At 43.1% G+C, this 16,192-nt stretch overlaps 1 protein-coding gene across 1 annotated transcript in view; it reads right to left on the reverse strand.

Moving 5' to 3' along the window:
* Nucleotides 1-514: 514 nt before the first annotated feature.
* LOC139390087 (NADH:ubiquinone oxidoreductase subunit S4) overlaps nt 515-16,192 on the reverse strand; it is a 34,463-nt gene continuing 18,785 nt past the window's right edge. Inside the window, exons 3-5 of the mRNA XM_071137231.1 lie at nt 1,285-1,457; nt 998-1,071; nt 515-705 (exon numbers count right to left, since the gene is read on the reverse strand). Of these exons, the coding sequence (XP_070993332.1) occupies nt 602-705; nt 998-1,071; nt 1,285-1,457 (351 nt within the window). The 3' untranslated portion in view covers nt 515-601. The remainder of the gene's footprint in view (nt 706-997; nt 1,072-1,284; nt 1,458-16,192) is intronic.

The raw sequence follows: 16,192 nt of genomic DNA on the forward strand, positions 1-16,192 counted from the left end.
TCCCTGGTTGTCTAGAGAAACCCTACTGAGGCGATGAGTTGGATTCCTTCAGTTTTCTGTTGATGTCTTCCAACTTGATTTAAATAGTGTATTAGTGGTCTGTTAGAGGGACGGCCCAACAGATAATAGGTATTGCCTGAACCTGGGAGACAATGTCTTATTTGAAATGGAGTGTGATGGCGATGGTTTAAAATCCAAGATGGGACTGGTGTGTAAACATTCATTCATTTGGCTGTTGTTGTTGAAATGTTGACGGTTACAACACAATCCCACTACAATAGAATTTAGTCCAACTGTAATTAGTCAAAATGGGAAGTTAAACTTGGAGCTCATTAATTCCTAACAAATAGCTCTCTCTGGACTGCAAGCAATTTCAGGATTTTAGCTTTGTTGTTGTTGTTGTCTTAAACTACAGCATAAAAAAAGGGACGAAGCAACAAACATAAAAAGTACACAAACAAACGTAATACTTGCAATACTAAAACAGGACAGAAAATTCCTTTGAACACATAAATATCCATGTATTATTTAATCAAGTAGAGTATTATGGTACAAGCAACAACAGGTGTGTGTCTTCAGACCAGGGTCAGGACAGTCCAGTTTACTTAGCAGACCTCCTAGTCCTTTTGTCCCAGGAGAAGTTGGCTCCGTACGACTTCGCTCTGGGCTTCTTCTCCATCTTCTCTGTGATGTCGTAGCTCCAACCTGAGATAATAAACAGCTCAGATGAATGAAATGAAGCCACGGGGGCCAAGAACAGCTTGTGTATTCGTCTTGGATCAACTCCCATTCACAACTTGTTTTATTTTTTAAAGTGGGAGGCATAAACACGTGTCGTCAGAAAGCTGTGTATAGACAGAACCGCACTAATCTCTATCCTGCTATGATAAACAGAACACGTGTCCTTGAGTTAAGTGTTATCAGCGTCACCCTCAACCAACGACTAGCGGAGGTCGGAAAGAGGGATCTTTGGGATTTAACAGTGTGTGATGTTTACCGTTTTTCTCTGCGAACGCGACAGCGTCATCCTTGGAGGTGAACGTAAGGTTCACGTTGGACATGGGGTCACCCCTGAGAGAACAAATAGAAAGCCATGTGATAACATAATCATTGAAAACTAGCTTGAACGTAACAACATTTCAGTCAGATTTTCTCACAAATTATTTTTTTTTTAATTATTATTTTTTTAAATAAAATAAAATCACATATCACCACCCACTGATGTTTTTTGGGTTAGGGTTCTGACTGGAAACAGGTATTTAATATATGTCTGTATTGTCTTACGTGGAGGCCCATCCCATCAGAGGGTTTTCCCAGCGTTCCCGGGTGTCGAAGTCAATCTTCCACTTCTTGGTTCCGTGGGCTCCTGACTGCATGGCCGTGCGGGCCGGCACAAAGATGTGCACCTTGCGGGTCTTTATGTGTTCGTCGGGAATCCCGGTCAGAGTGGAGATGTCCTGAGGGTGAGAACCACAAACACACGCGTTAGTAAGGGGTGTAACGGTAAATCATATTCATGGAAACCAATGAATACCTCAAAAATGCCTCAAGTAAATCTGAGCTGATAAAACAGTTTGTGCTATTTCCGTTAAAACTGGAGCCTATGCACACGTTGTAATCAAAATTCAAATCTTAAAAATTGTTGCATTTCAAAATGTCCTTTTGTCAGGTGCAGCTGGGAGCTAGTTCTATAAGATGGAGAGTGGTGGGGTTGGATAAACCAGAATTGGGAACATTTTGCCTTCCCAACGGCAACGGACAGAGAGTTGTGGATAAAACATGATGTCGCCACGCTCAACATTTACACCGATTCTGACCGAGACAAAGAAATTAACAACACAACATCATCTCTGGTCTGCATTCAAGCAGCCCTTTGGCAGCCGATTCTGACCGGGACAAAGAAATGACAAGAGATCGATAGGTAGGCCACGTTTACATTTTTAACAGTCATTGGTTTATAGCCGCAGATATTTTGTCCATTCTAGGTGGGTTTTAGCAACTCATGAAAAAGCCCTTAAGCAACGTTACAAACGTCCCTACTGCGCCCATTTCAGCAACAACAAAGTAGTTTAGACAAGGGAGCACTTAGAGATGGTCATTTTCACATTTTCATGAAATTTTCATTCAATTTCTGGGAATAACGTTGAGTGAGGGATGTGAAACGTTTATAGCAACAGAGTGGAAAAGGGGCCATGTGTTTGGACAATGAAGACACTGCAGACCAGTACAGCCAATAAGCACCACAATTAGGCCTATATGCAAATAAGTCCTTTCCCTACACGGGCCCCAGACAACCTGTACAAATAGTTATGGTGATCTATTTAATAGGCTATACCCTTCCATCATACACTATGAACTGGACTGTATGTTTACAGGAAGTAGGGCCTGTCATCATTCACTTTGAACTGGACTGTGTGTTTACAGTCACTATGAACTGGACTGTGTGTTTACAGGAAGTAGGACCTGTCATCATTCACTTTGAACTGGACTGTGTGTTTACAGGCAGTAGGGCCTGTCATCATTCACTATGAACTGGACTGTGTGTTTACAGGAAGTAGGGCCTGTCATCATTCACTATGAACTGGACTGTGTGTTTACAGGAAGTAGGGCCTGTCATCATTCACTATGAACTGGACTGTGTGTTTACAGGAAGTAGGGCCTGCCATCATTCACTATGAACTGGACTGTGTGTTTACAGGAAGTAGGTCCTGCCATCATTCACATTGAAAGGAAGTAGCAACAGCGTGACTTTAGATCATTAGAACACATTCACCTAAATGGATTTCTGTAAATATGTAAAACACCAAGGGAGTCCTGTTACATTTGGGAACGTTTACAGTCCTACTGATCAAAACACCATGAAAAAGGTGGTCTCTCTCTCTCTCTCTGTTATGCACATCAACAAGATCAACAACTACTGTTAGCCAGAGCAAGATAAGCTAACGATGGTACATCAGATAAACCCTCTCCAACTCTTTCAATCTGTACATATTAGTAAAGACCAGATGACATTGAGAATAGTCTGAGGGGTGTGCAGCTTGAGGCAAAGCACAGGGCACAGGGGACAGGGCACAGGGGATAGGGCACAGGGGATAGGGCACAGGGGACAAGGGAAAGGGCACAAGGGGCACAAGGGACAAGCCCCCCCCCCCCCCGACTTTCACAAATAGTCCATAAGTGGCATCATGCAGCCAAGATAGGTTTTGATTTAAGACATTAAAAAGGTTTGCATCATTCACAACTGCACTTGTTAACTGGTAAATTCCCATCTCCCACATGGTCAGAGACGTAGCAGAGTGGAAACTGGAGAGGCCCAACATAACAATCCTGTCACACCAGACGATGGCCAAGAACACTGTGAATGACGTCACAACAGACGATGGCCAAGAACACTGTGAATGACGTCACAACAGACGATGGCCAAGAACACTGTGAATGACGTCACAACAGACGATGGCCAAGAACACTGTGAATGACGTCACAACAGACGATGGCCAAGAACACTGTGAATGACGTCACAACAGACGATGGCCAAGAACACTGCGAATGACGTCACAACAGACGATGGCCAAGAACACTGCGAATGACGTCACAACAGACGATGGCCAAGAACACTGCGAATGACGTCACAACAGACGATGGCCAAGAACACTGCGAATGACGTCACAACAGACGATGGCCAAGAACACTGCGAATGACGTCACAACAGACGATGGCCAAGAACACTGCGAATGACGTCACAACAGACGATGGCCAAGAACACTGCGAACGACGTCACAACAGACGATGGCCAAGAACACTGCGAATGACGTCACAACAGACGATGGCCAAGAACACTGCGAACGACGTCACAACAGACGATGGCCAAGAACACTGTGAATGACGAGTCATTTTCCCGGTGTACCGAAACCTAACAGTGGCCCTAAAAACCACAATACGTACCGAAGATTGGATTTGGTGATCTGTTACACCCCTACGCATTAGGGTTGTATTCATTAGTGAAAACCGTATCAAAAATGTTTAGCAAGAGAAAAACCGAACGTAGTCCCTCCTGGTTTCCCTCCTGGTTTCAAGTTGTTTTTTGGTGCCTAATTAATAAGGCCTAGAATTATTTGGATATACAAGATCTGTGTGGTTGGGATAATTAAAATGTAGGCCTACATCGTAAATAATGTAAATGGATGACTGACTATCACTTATTTTAGTGGTTATAAACATTTCAAAAATGTTACCTTAATGCCGTTTTCAAAAACTTTGACCAACACTTGACTTTATGACCGACTAGTTTGTGACAATTGAAAACTAATGTGGATGTAAAAAATATATTTTTTTAAATCAAGAGATGTATTCCTATTTGTTTACATATTACAGAGTCCATGACATGCACATTTTATAACAATATTCAACTAATTTAGCAGCTTAATTTCCCCTTGTGTGTTTTTCTCCCCTTTCCCAGACCGTGATTTAAAGAGCTGGCCCCTTGGCTGCTAACTGCCAGCCGTCAGGATCCTGCCTGGGGAGTTCCTTTGAACATATTCTGTCAAGTGGACCCATAACCAGCCAACCTTTTTTTATGGGAGTAAAGAACGTATTAAAAAAAAAAAATAATGTAATGAGTGAGGCCTGATGGAAACAGAAAACTTCTCAGTCAACTTTCCAAATGTCGACAAAACAAAAATACTCTCGACAAGGTGGGATCGTTTGGTTTCTGTAAAAAAAATGTATTTATACAGGAAAATGGAGGTGGAAAGCGATAATAAATATTGATTATAATAACCACTATATCGAAGTAAACTTCGGAGTCACATGAAATGTTCTGCGGTCCTCCCTCCACGACTCATGAAACCATGCAGTTTATGAGGCTACAGATTAAATAAGTTACGAACTTCAGGGTGGTGGAAGTGCAATGTGGATGAGCTCGATTCTCTTTTCCAATAAATATTGACTGTTTTTATTCGGGTGACATGATCAATGCCATTTGACAAACACAATGTTACTGTCCTGTCTATGATAATCTCATCATTAAGTAGGCTATACTCGCATTGTATCTGAAAACGGTTGGCCAGAGCGCAAGTGCCAATACAACAGAACAAAACATTAAGAACACCTTCCTAATATTGAGCTTCACCCTCAGAACAGACAACATTCGTCGGGGACATGGACTCTACAAGGTGTTGAAAGCGTTCCACAGGGATGCTGGCCCATGTGGACTCTACAAGGTGTCGAAAGCGTTCCACAGGGATGCTGGCCCATGTGGACTCTACAAGGTGTTGAAAGCGTTCCACAGGGATGCTGGCCCATGTGGACTCTACAAGGTGTCGAAAGCGTTCCACAGGGATGCTGGCCCATGTGGACTCTACAAGGTGTTGAAAGCGTTCCACAGGGATGCTGGCCCATGTGGACTCCAATGCTTCCAACAGTTGTGTCAAGTTGGCTGGATGTCCTTTGGGTGGTGGATCAGTCTTGATCCACACAGGAAACTGTTGAGTGTGAACAACCCAGCAGCGTTGCAGTTCTTGACACAAACTGGTGCGCGTGGCACCTACTACCATACCCTGTTCAAAGGGACTTAAATCTGCTGTCTTGCCTATTCACCCTCTGAATGGCAAACACACACAATCCAGGCTTCAAAGGCTTAAAAAGTCCTTCTTCAACCGGTCTCCTCCTCTTCATCTACACTGATTGAAGTGGATTTAACAAGTGACATCAATAAGGGATCATAGATTTCACCTGGATTCACCTGGTCAGTGTCATGGAAAGAAAAGGTGTATTTAATGTTTTCTACACTCTGTGTATAACAAACATTTCTGTGACAAAACCATCGGTAGAGTTGAAAATGCAATGGAAACCCAATTAACTTTAATGTTTTATTTGGTACATGGGAATTTAACCGCAAAAGGTATTTTTATGTGATTTACATAAAACACAGCTTTTTATGAACAAGTCAATTTGATGGAAACACGTCTCTGGTGGGAAAATGCACATATTGTTTATATGCCGATGTTAGAATATTTGCATGAAAATCTGTTGCCAATTGGATGGAAACCTAGCTACTGAAACCTAGCTATTGGTGGAGATTGAATGGGTCACTGCAGTTCCTTACCGATAAACATGAACGTGTTTAAGTAATGAGAGATGGGGGGAAAAAGAGAGATGGGGGGGAAAGAGAGATGGGGGGGAAAGAGAGATGGGGGGGAAAGAGAGATGGGGGGAAAGAGAGATGGGGATGAAAGAGAGATGGGGGGGAAAAGAGAGATGGGGGGAAAAAGAGAGATGGGGGGAGAAAGAGAGATGGGGGGAAAGAGAGATGGGGGGAAAGAGAGATGGGGGGGAAAGAGAGATGGGGGGGAAAGAGAGATGGGGGGGAAAGAGAGATGGGGGGGAAAAGAGAGATGGGGGGGAAAAGAGAGATGGGGGGGAAAAGAGAGATGGGGGGGAAAAGAGAGATGGGGGGGAAAAGAGAGATGGGGGGGAAAAGAGAGATGGGGGAGAAAAGAGAGATGGGGGAAAAGAGAGATGGGGGGGAAAGAGAGATGGGGATGAAAGAGAGATGGGGATGAAAGAGAGATGGGGATGAAAGAGAGATGGGGGGGGAAAGAGAGATGGGGGGAAAGAGAGATGGGGGGGAAAGAGAGATGGGGGGGAAAGAGAGATGGGGATGAAAGAGAGATGGGGATGAAAGAGAGATGGGGATGAAAGAGAGATGGGGATGAAAGAGAGATGGGGATGAAAGAGAGATGGGGGGGAAGAGAGATGGGGATGAAAGAGAGATGGGGATGAAAGAGAGATGGGGGGGAAAGAGAGATGGGGGGAAAGAGAGATGGGGATGAAAGAGAGATGGGGATGAAAGAGAGATGGGGATGAAAGAGAGATGGGGATGAAAGAGAGATGGGGATGAAAGAGAGATGGGGATGAAAGAGAGATGGGGGAAAAGATAAATGGGGGGGAAAGAAATGTTTTCCTTGGCAGAAATCAAGTTTTGAAGATGTATAACTTTCAAAATACAGAAATCATCCCCCGTATGACGCCGAGTTTGCGTCTTATGCGAATGATTTCTGTATTTTGAAAGTTACACATCTTCAAAACTTGATTTCTGCCAAGGAAAACATTTTGGGACTATGTCAACAATGGACTAATGAAACAAATGTCATAAAATAGTTTGCAATTTTTATTTTTCAGGGGGGGGTTTTTTACATGGGGGAGGGGGACCAGTAACTTTATGACCAAACTTCAATGATGAAGTAACAGTCATTTTTCATTCTTTGATCTGGTTTAATTCAAATTTCATCACATTTCCTGAAAGAAAAAAAAACATGATTTTGACTATTCATGACATTTAATAAAGTTTGATGTTTTGAAGTAATGGGTATTCATTAAAATTATATTTTTTTCGTATTCTTTGGTCGGCAGAGTTTTTTCCCCCACCACTCAACTCTTATGGTTGTTCGCGACGTCAGACAACTCAATTAGTGGGTCACAAAGCAGAACGTTTTGAGGACCTGCAGACTAGGATACTCCCTCCGGGAGACAAGAGTTAAACTGTCTGACTGGATGAGTCCTTCCTATATTTTCCATTGGGAGATTAGGCTAGGTGAGCAAGCCGAATAAACACTTTAGTCTTGGCTGCAGACTGGAAATAACTATTTCAGTAAAGTGTGTTTTAAAGTTAAACTACTTGTGAAAAATGAATCACTTTGTGCAACAAAATAAAAGATTTAAAAAAATAACTGGCATCCGTCATATATTTCAGACCTGAACAGCATGAAGCCCAAATATGTCACTATTAAAAACAGACTTGAACTCTTGTTGAGACTTTGATTCCTCAAAACTCTGAAATGCTTGGCAACAAATGTTATGTTAGAATTATGATCCTATCAGGAACACAGCCAATGGCTCCCAGCATGGCTCAAGTTACGAAAACAACCATTTCTTATTCAACAAGAAAGTCCCTCCCTGTTTCAATCAGTTTTCAGATAATGTTTATTTATGTTCATTTGAAAATGGAACATAATACCCCAGAGGTGAACAAACTTAGCAAAAATCTGCAAATAGCAGTTGCATGTTGCTTAGCTCAAAAATGAATCAAATAAATCCAAATTAAAATAGATAACTTAGCCTAGTCAATAAACCTTGACCTAAGTGGAACACAAAGACCTTGAGCACCACTAGCCTGGTCCCTGGTGGTGCAGGAGAAAAAAAAAGGAAGGAAAGCCCAACCTTTGGCTATATAATATATGCATATTCCTGGTTCAACTGAAGCCCATTCAGAGCCCTATAGAGAACCTGGTCCAATTCTTCTGGGAATTAGCGAACAAGCGATGGGGAAGTCGGCTACAAAACCCAGACCAACCTCCCGGCCACAGCCACCCAGGACTGGAGGGCTTTCCCCTTTCAATACATGGATTTCACACATTTTGATGGCCATTACAACTTCAAAAGAATGACATTTTCATCATTGTCTGTCATCTGCCAGTTGATTTGTATAAAAGGCGGTCTTTTGGCACGAACTCCACACAAAAGCCAGCAGCAGAGCTATGCTAACTGGCCCGCCCGCCCGCACAGGGCCAACTGGCCCGCCCGCACAGGGCCAAAGCCAAAGACTATCAATTATATTGACAAGATATTCAAGTAACCGCTCTAACAACAGAGTACATGTCCTCAAGGATCGAAGGCATGTGAGATCAGGTTGGACCATTCTAATGTGGACACAATGAACAACTGGTACAACTAAGGACAAACACACACACACACATATATATATATATATATATATATATATATACACATATATACATACACACACACACATACATACACACACATATACACACAAATCTTTGAAAAAAACTGTACATATAGTTGAGTGAAGACGGATCAATTACAGGGCGACTCCTAAATGGTACACTACACTCTTTATAGTGCACTACTTTTGACCAGGGATAAAGGGGAATAGGGTGCCATTTTGGACACAACCTTAGGCTGTGGTTGGACAGGGACACTGGGCGGTTGTTCTGTGGTCTCTTTGTGGTCAAAGTGGAGAAAGGAAAGAGCCCTGGTCCACATGGTGTTCATATTTAAAAGTTGAGTGGAGACATCAATTACAACTGTGGTTGGACCAGGGGGGGTGTATTCATTACGGAAAACATTTTCTATTATTTTACCAAACAGAAGGAAACAGGGAGGAACTTCAGTTTGGAGAAAATGGTTTGTAGCCAAAAAGATTACACTCCAGGACACTGACAGTGGTTGTTCTATGGTCTTGTTGTGGCCCAAGAGGATGAGAGCGAAATGAGTAGTGCTCCTGGTCCATCCAACGAGCGCCAGTGGGTCAGAAGTTTACATACACTAAGTTGACTGTGCCTTTAAATTGCTTGGAAAATTCCTTCTGATAGGCACTAAATTGGCTGTGCCTTTAAACAGCTTGGAAAATTCCAGAAAATTATGTCATGGCTTTAGAAGCTTCTGATAGGCAAATTGACATAATTTGAGTCAATTGGAGGTGTACTTGTGGATGTATTTCAAGGCCTACCTTCAAACTCAGTGCCTCTTTGCTTGACATCATGGGAAAATCAAAAGATATCAGCCAAGACCTCAGAAAAAAAGTCAGTTCATCCTTGGGAGCAATTTACAAACGCCTGAAGGTATCACGTTAATCTGTACAAACAATAGTATGCGAGTATAAACACCATGGGACCACGCAGCCTCCATACCGCTAAGGAAGGAGACGCGTTCTGTCTCCTAGAGATGAACGTACTTTGGTGCGAAAAGTGCAAATCAATCCCAGAACTGCAGCAAAGGACCTTGTGAAGATGCTGGAGGAAATAGGTACAAAATAATCTATATCCACAGTAAAACTAGTCCTAGATCGAAATAACTTGAAAAGGACGCTCAGCAAGGAAGAAGCCACTGCTCCAAAACCGCCATAAAAAAGCCAGACTACGGTATGCAACTGCACATGGTGACAAAGATGGTACTTTTTGGTGAAATGTCCTCTGGTCTGATGAAACAAAAATAGAACTGTTTGGCCATAACGAACACAGTTATGTTTGGAGGAAAAAAGAATTATGCTTGCAAGCCAAAGAACACCATCCCAACCGTGAAGCACGGCAGTGGCAGCATCATGTTGTGGGGGTGCTTTGCTGCAGGAGGGACTGGTGCACTTCACAAAATAGATGGCATCATGAGGAAGGAAAATTCTGTGGATTTATTGAAGCAACATCTCAAGACACCGGTCAGGAAGTTAAAGCTTGGTCGCAAATGGGTCTTCCATCAAGAAATCAAATGTATTTATAAAGCCCTTCTTACATCAGCTGATATCTCAAAGTGCTGTACAGAAACCCAGCCTAAAACCCCAAACAGCAAGCAATGCAGGTGTAGAAGCACGGTGGCTAGGAAAAACTCCCTAGAAAGGCCAGAACCTAGGAAGACACCTAGAGAGGTACCAGGCTATAAGGGGTGGCCAGTCCTCTTCTGGCTGTGCCAGGCGGAGATTATAACAGAACATGGCCAAGATGTTCAAATGACCAACATAATTCCAAAGTTGTGGCAAAATGGTTTAAGGACAACAAAGTCAAGGTATTGGAGTGGCCATCACAAAGCCCCGACTTCACTCCTATATAAAATGTGTGGGCAGAACTAAAAAAAAAGAAGTGTGCGAGCAAGGAGGCCTACTAACCTGACTCCGTTACACCAGCTCTGTCAGGAGGAATAAGCCAAAATTCAACCAAGTTAAACAATTTAAAAGCAATGTTACCAAATACTGATTGAGTGTATGTAAACTTCTGACCCACTGGGAATGTGATGAAAGCTGAAATAAATCATTCCCTCTACTATTATTCTGACATTTCACATTCTTAAAATAAAAGTGGTGATCCTAACTGACCTAAGACAGGCAATTTTTACGAGGATTAAATGTCAGGAATTGTGAAAAACTGAATTTAAATGTTTTTGGCTAAGGTGTAAACTTCCGACTTCAAATGTACATGAAGTGGGTCTTTCTCCATTCTGATTGGTTTATACTGTTCACTTTCACCTTTATTTAACCAGTTAAGAACAAGTTCTCATTTACAACTGCGACCTGGCCAAAATAAAGCAAAGCAGTGCGACAAAAACAACAGAGTTACACATGGGATAAACAAACGTATAATCAATAACACAAAAAAAAGTACAGTGTGCGCAAATGTTGAAGAGTAGGAAGGTAAGACAATAAATAGGCCATAGAGGCGAAATAATTACAATTTAGCATTAACACGAGTGACAGATGTGCAAGTAGAAATACTGGAGTGCAAAAGAGCAAGAGGGTAAGTAATAATATGAGGATGAGGTACTTGGGTGGGCTATTTACAGATTGGCTAGGTACAGGTACAGTGATCTGTAAGCTGCACTAACAGCAGATGCTTAAAGGTAGAGAGGGAGAGCAGACTCCAGCTTCAGTGATTTTTTGCAATATAATGATAATAATATAATGATTATTCTAATTCTATAGTTAGAATATGATAGTGGGCACATTGAATAGTGTTGTTTGACATAAACAAATTAAAACGCCAGGGAGGAGTTACTGTGATTGGTTCCTAAAACAAACACTTAGGGCAGGAACCAAAGTGTTGATACTTGTTTCCTAGGGGACCCTATAATCTTTCGCTACATTGTCTGTTTTCTCTTAGCTACTTCATGTAGCTAACATATTAATGCTTCTTGTATTCCTCTTTGATTTAGAAGGTACTGTTGCACAGAGAATATGCTGATTTAGGTATACAGTCGTGGCCAACATTTTTGAGAATGACAAATATTAAATTTCACAAAGTCTGCTGCCTCAGTTTGTATTATGGTAATTTGCATATACTCCAGAATGTTATGAAGAGTGATCAGATGAATTGCAATTAATTGCAAAGTCCCTCTTTGCCATGCAAATTAACTTAATCCCCCAAAAACATTTCCACTGCATTCAGCCCTGCCACAAAAGGACCAGCTGACATCATGTCAGTGATTCTCTCGTTAACACAGGTGTGAGTATTGATGAGGACAAGGCTGGAGATCACTGTCATGCTGATTGAGTTCGAATAACAGACTGGAAGCTTCAAAAGGAGGGTGGTGCTTGGAATCATTGTTCTTCCTCTGTCAACCATGGTTACCTGCAAGGAAACACGTGCCGCCATCATTGCTTTGCACAAAAAGGGCTTCATAGGCAAGGATATTGCTGCCAGTAAGATTGCACCTAAATCAACCATTTATCGGATCATCAAGAACTTCAAGGAGAGCGGTTCAATTGTTGTGAAGGCTTCAGGGCGCCCAAGAAAATCCAGCGAGCGCCAGGGCCATCTCCTAAAGTTGATTCAGCTGCAGGATCGGGGAAAACAAGACAGTACAGAGCTTGCTCAGGAACGGCAGCAGGCAGGTGTGAGTGCATCTGCACGCACAGTGAGGCGAAGACTTTTGGAGGGTGGCCTGGTGTCAAGAAGGGCAGCAAAGAAGCCACTTCTCTCCAGGAAAAACCTCAGGGACAGACTGATATTCTGCAAAAGGTACAGAGATTGGACTGCTGAGGACTGGGGTAAAGTAATTTTCTCTGATGAATCCCCTTTCCAATTGTTTGGGGCATTCGGAAAAAAGCTTGTCCGGAGAAGACAAGGTGAGCGCTACCATCAGTCCTGTGTCATGCCAACAGTAAAGCATCCTGAGACCATTCATGTGTGGGGTTGCTTCTCAGCTAAGGGAGTGGGCTCACTCACAATTTTGCCTAAGAACACAGCCACGAATAAAGAATGGTACCAACACAACCTTCGAGAGCAACTTCTCCCAACCATCCAGGAACAGTTTGGTGACGAACAGTGCCTTTTCCAGCATGATGGAGCACCTTTCCATAAGGCAAAAGTGATAACTAAGTGGCTCGGGGAACAAAACATCGATATTTTGGGTTAATGGCCAGGAAACTCCCCAGACCTTATTCCCATTGAGAGCTTGTGGTCAATCCTCAAGAGGCGGGTGGACAAACAAAAACCCACAAATTCTGACAAACTCCAAGCATTGATTATGCAAGAATGAGCAGCCATCAGTCAGGATGTGGCCCAGAAGTTAATAGACAGCATCCCAGGGCGGATTGCAGAGGTCTTGAAAAGAAGGGTCAACTTCATGTAATTGTAAATAAAAAGTATTTGACACTTATGAAATTGTAATTATACTTCAGTATAGTTTAGTTTAGTTTAGTAACATCTGACAAAAAATATCTAGAGACACTGAAGCAGCAAACTTTGTGGAAATTAATATGTGTCATTCTCAAAACTTTTGGCAACGACAGTACACCATCACTGGTATTATCAGGCTGTATAACTAATTATGTTTGCTCCGACTCAGTACATTTATAAGCTAGCTACCTAGCGATTAGCATTACCGGCTTACAAGATTATTGGCCAAACTTACTAAGTAAAGACAAACTAGCTGTTTGCAGATATAAGAAACACAAACTAATCGTGTCATTATTGAACGCTACTGGATTCATATGAAGAAGCAAAGTGATAACAGCATTGTTGTCATCAACATTGTTACATGGCTCATTGAGTGACAGGGGACGGGGGCTAGGGCTGTGTGGAAAGCGAGGTGGAGAGAGAGCTCAGAGAGATGACTCAAGTAGCGAAGTAACCTATAAAAATCGACGTTAAACACAGCGTGTCACATTTAAACCAACATTAAAATACCGTTTATAGGAGGTAAAGTAAAAACCCAAACCAGTCCATGCATCAATACCGGTATATGGTTAAATACGGTATACCGCCTTGCCCTGGTTTCTATACTTCCCGAATGCACTGGATGCATCCAACCTTATGAGCAGACTTGGAACAAGTACAGAAATGGTTTCAAAAAGTTGAAATATTGTTGCACACATATCAAGTAACCATTTTGGATTGCATAATGGAAAAAAAAACTTTAACTGCAGACTTTTTTTTTTAAAGCAGCATTGATGCAACAACGCTGTCGGTCTGATCGAGGCGTTAGCCCTCCAGGCTCCGGTATCGGTATGCTATCCCCCCCCCCCCCCACTTCAAATAGCAATTACAGGCTCTCACCTAACAGAGTTTCCACCATACCTGACACGGATCAATGCAATACACTCACCAGAAAACCTTTTTGTAACATAATCAGTTCTATCATGGCGAAGATCAGACTTCTGTTGCTGTTAGCCAACTAACTGGAGAAAAGCAACATTTCTGCTGCTTACCTCTGCATCATTCTGATTGGTCGAGAGTCAGGATTATTTTTTGACTATCCATACATCCGACACCTCTTTAAATAATATAGGAACAGTAAAATAATTGACCATGCTCATCCCCACTACTCCATCCCCCCACCCCCGCCCCCCAGAAATCCCTACCTGCTTATTCCCCTACAGTGTTCCCCATCCCTGGGCCTCCAGTATCCCCAACAGGGAACCTCCAGTAGGCCCAACAGGGATCCTCCAGTAGGCCCAACAGGGATCCTCCAGTAGGCCCAACAGGGATCCTCCAGTAGCCCCAACAGGGATCCTCCAGTAGCCCCAACAGCATTTCCAAACCCTGGTCCTCCAGCATCCCCAACAGGGATCCTCCAGTAGCCCCAACAGGGATCCTCCAGTAGCCCCAACAGGGATCCTCCAGTAGCCCCAACAGCATTTCCAAACCTTGGTCCTCCATCAGCCCCAACAGGGATCCTCCAGCAGCCCCAACAGCATTTCCAAACCCTGGTCCTCCAGCAGTCCCAACAGGGGTCCTCCAGCAGCCCCAACAGTACACGTTGTTGTTGTTGTTGTTGAGGTATCCCTGGACCAACACATCTCATTCAACTCATTGAGGGCTTGATGATTAGTTGACAAGCTGAATCAGGTGTGCTTGTCCAGGGTTGTTTGTACTGTTGGGGGGGTACTGGAGGACCAGGGTCGGGGGTACTGGAGGACCAGGGTCGGGGAAATACCCTCCTAATGTTCTGCTTTTGCACTAGGGTGTAAGGGTTATATCCCGTCATTGAATGAAGGACTACCTTTTAAAAAAAAAAAAAAAAGAAGTTGTCCTCTTCCTGGTCCAAGTCCATTATCTAGGAAACCTAATATTACCTTCCATTCTCAGGTTCCAATGACAATATCATCTGAAAAGCTTTCAGGACAAGGTCTGAATGACTGACTGATGAGGAAAACATGAAAAGTAACATGTAGAAACTAAAGATCTCTTCTCCACTGCATGCAGAGTCACTTACTGGAGAGAAGAACAACAAAACTATTATAGCGAATCACTTTTAGGCATACCGCTCAATAGTCTTAAATAATTGCCCCCCCCCCACCCAATATAGACTGATCCTCAGTGACGGGGAAACCAGCATCTTTAAAATAAATAAAAAATAATAATAATATATATATATATTATTATTATTTTTTATTTATTTTAAAGATGCTGGTTTCCCTGTCACTGAGGATCACACACTATAGCATGGAGGAAGCTTGTCTATATAACAGAGTCTTCAAAGTGGCAGGATGTTTTGGCTGGGGGGCTGGTTTGTCAGGCTGCAGACCCGGTGACAAACGTACTGACTGAGAGGCCCACGGACAGGATACACTATCCCTATAGCTCCACATGTGTACGACCAGACCGGACTCCCTATGCCAAATCACTACTACCACAACTCAGCAGCTCCAAGGAGGTCAGCAGGTCAGCCAAAACAAGGCCGATCACAGTGAACCGCCTTGGGCTGGGAGGAGACATATATGTCCCCCCAAACCAGGCCCCCCCCCCCCCCCAGTGTCTGGACCAGGGCAGCTGGCCTCACTTTTCACCCTGGCGGGTAGGGTTCAGCTTTGAAGAGTAAAAGAGGAGGAGTCTCGTGCTAATTATGGACTGGATGTAGATGGCGTCCGTCACTAATAGCAACAAATACTGTGCGCTTGTGTGTGTGGTTTTAGAGGGCGGGAGGGTGAGGAGCAGCTGGTGCTAAGGGTTGTCTTAGTTCTCCGGTTACCACACCGACAGTGTCCGTTCCCACATCCTATTGGCCAGGACATCATATACAATAATTCATCATTTGGTGGGTGATAATCTTTGTCCTGTTATATAAATAAAAGTGGGTATTAGGTGTTGAATTGGAAATGGGATATGTAAAAATAAGAAAACACAACTTCCCCTGAGCCACCCTGGGAGAGTGGGGTCACAGCCACAGTCAGCCATCATCAACGACA

The sequence above is a fragment of the Oncorhynchus clarkii genome, chromosome 30 (assembly GCF_045791955.1).
Source record: "Oncorhynchus clarkii lewisi isolate Uvic-CL-2024 chromosome 30, UVic_Ocla_1.0, whole genome shotgun sequence".
NCBI lineage: Eukaryota > Metazoa > Chordata > Actinopteri > Salmoniformes > Salmonidae > Oncorhynchus > Oncorhynchus clarkii.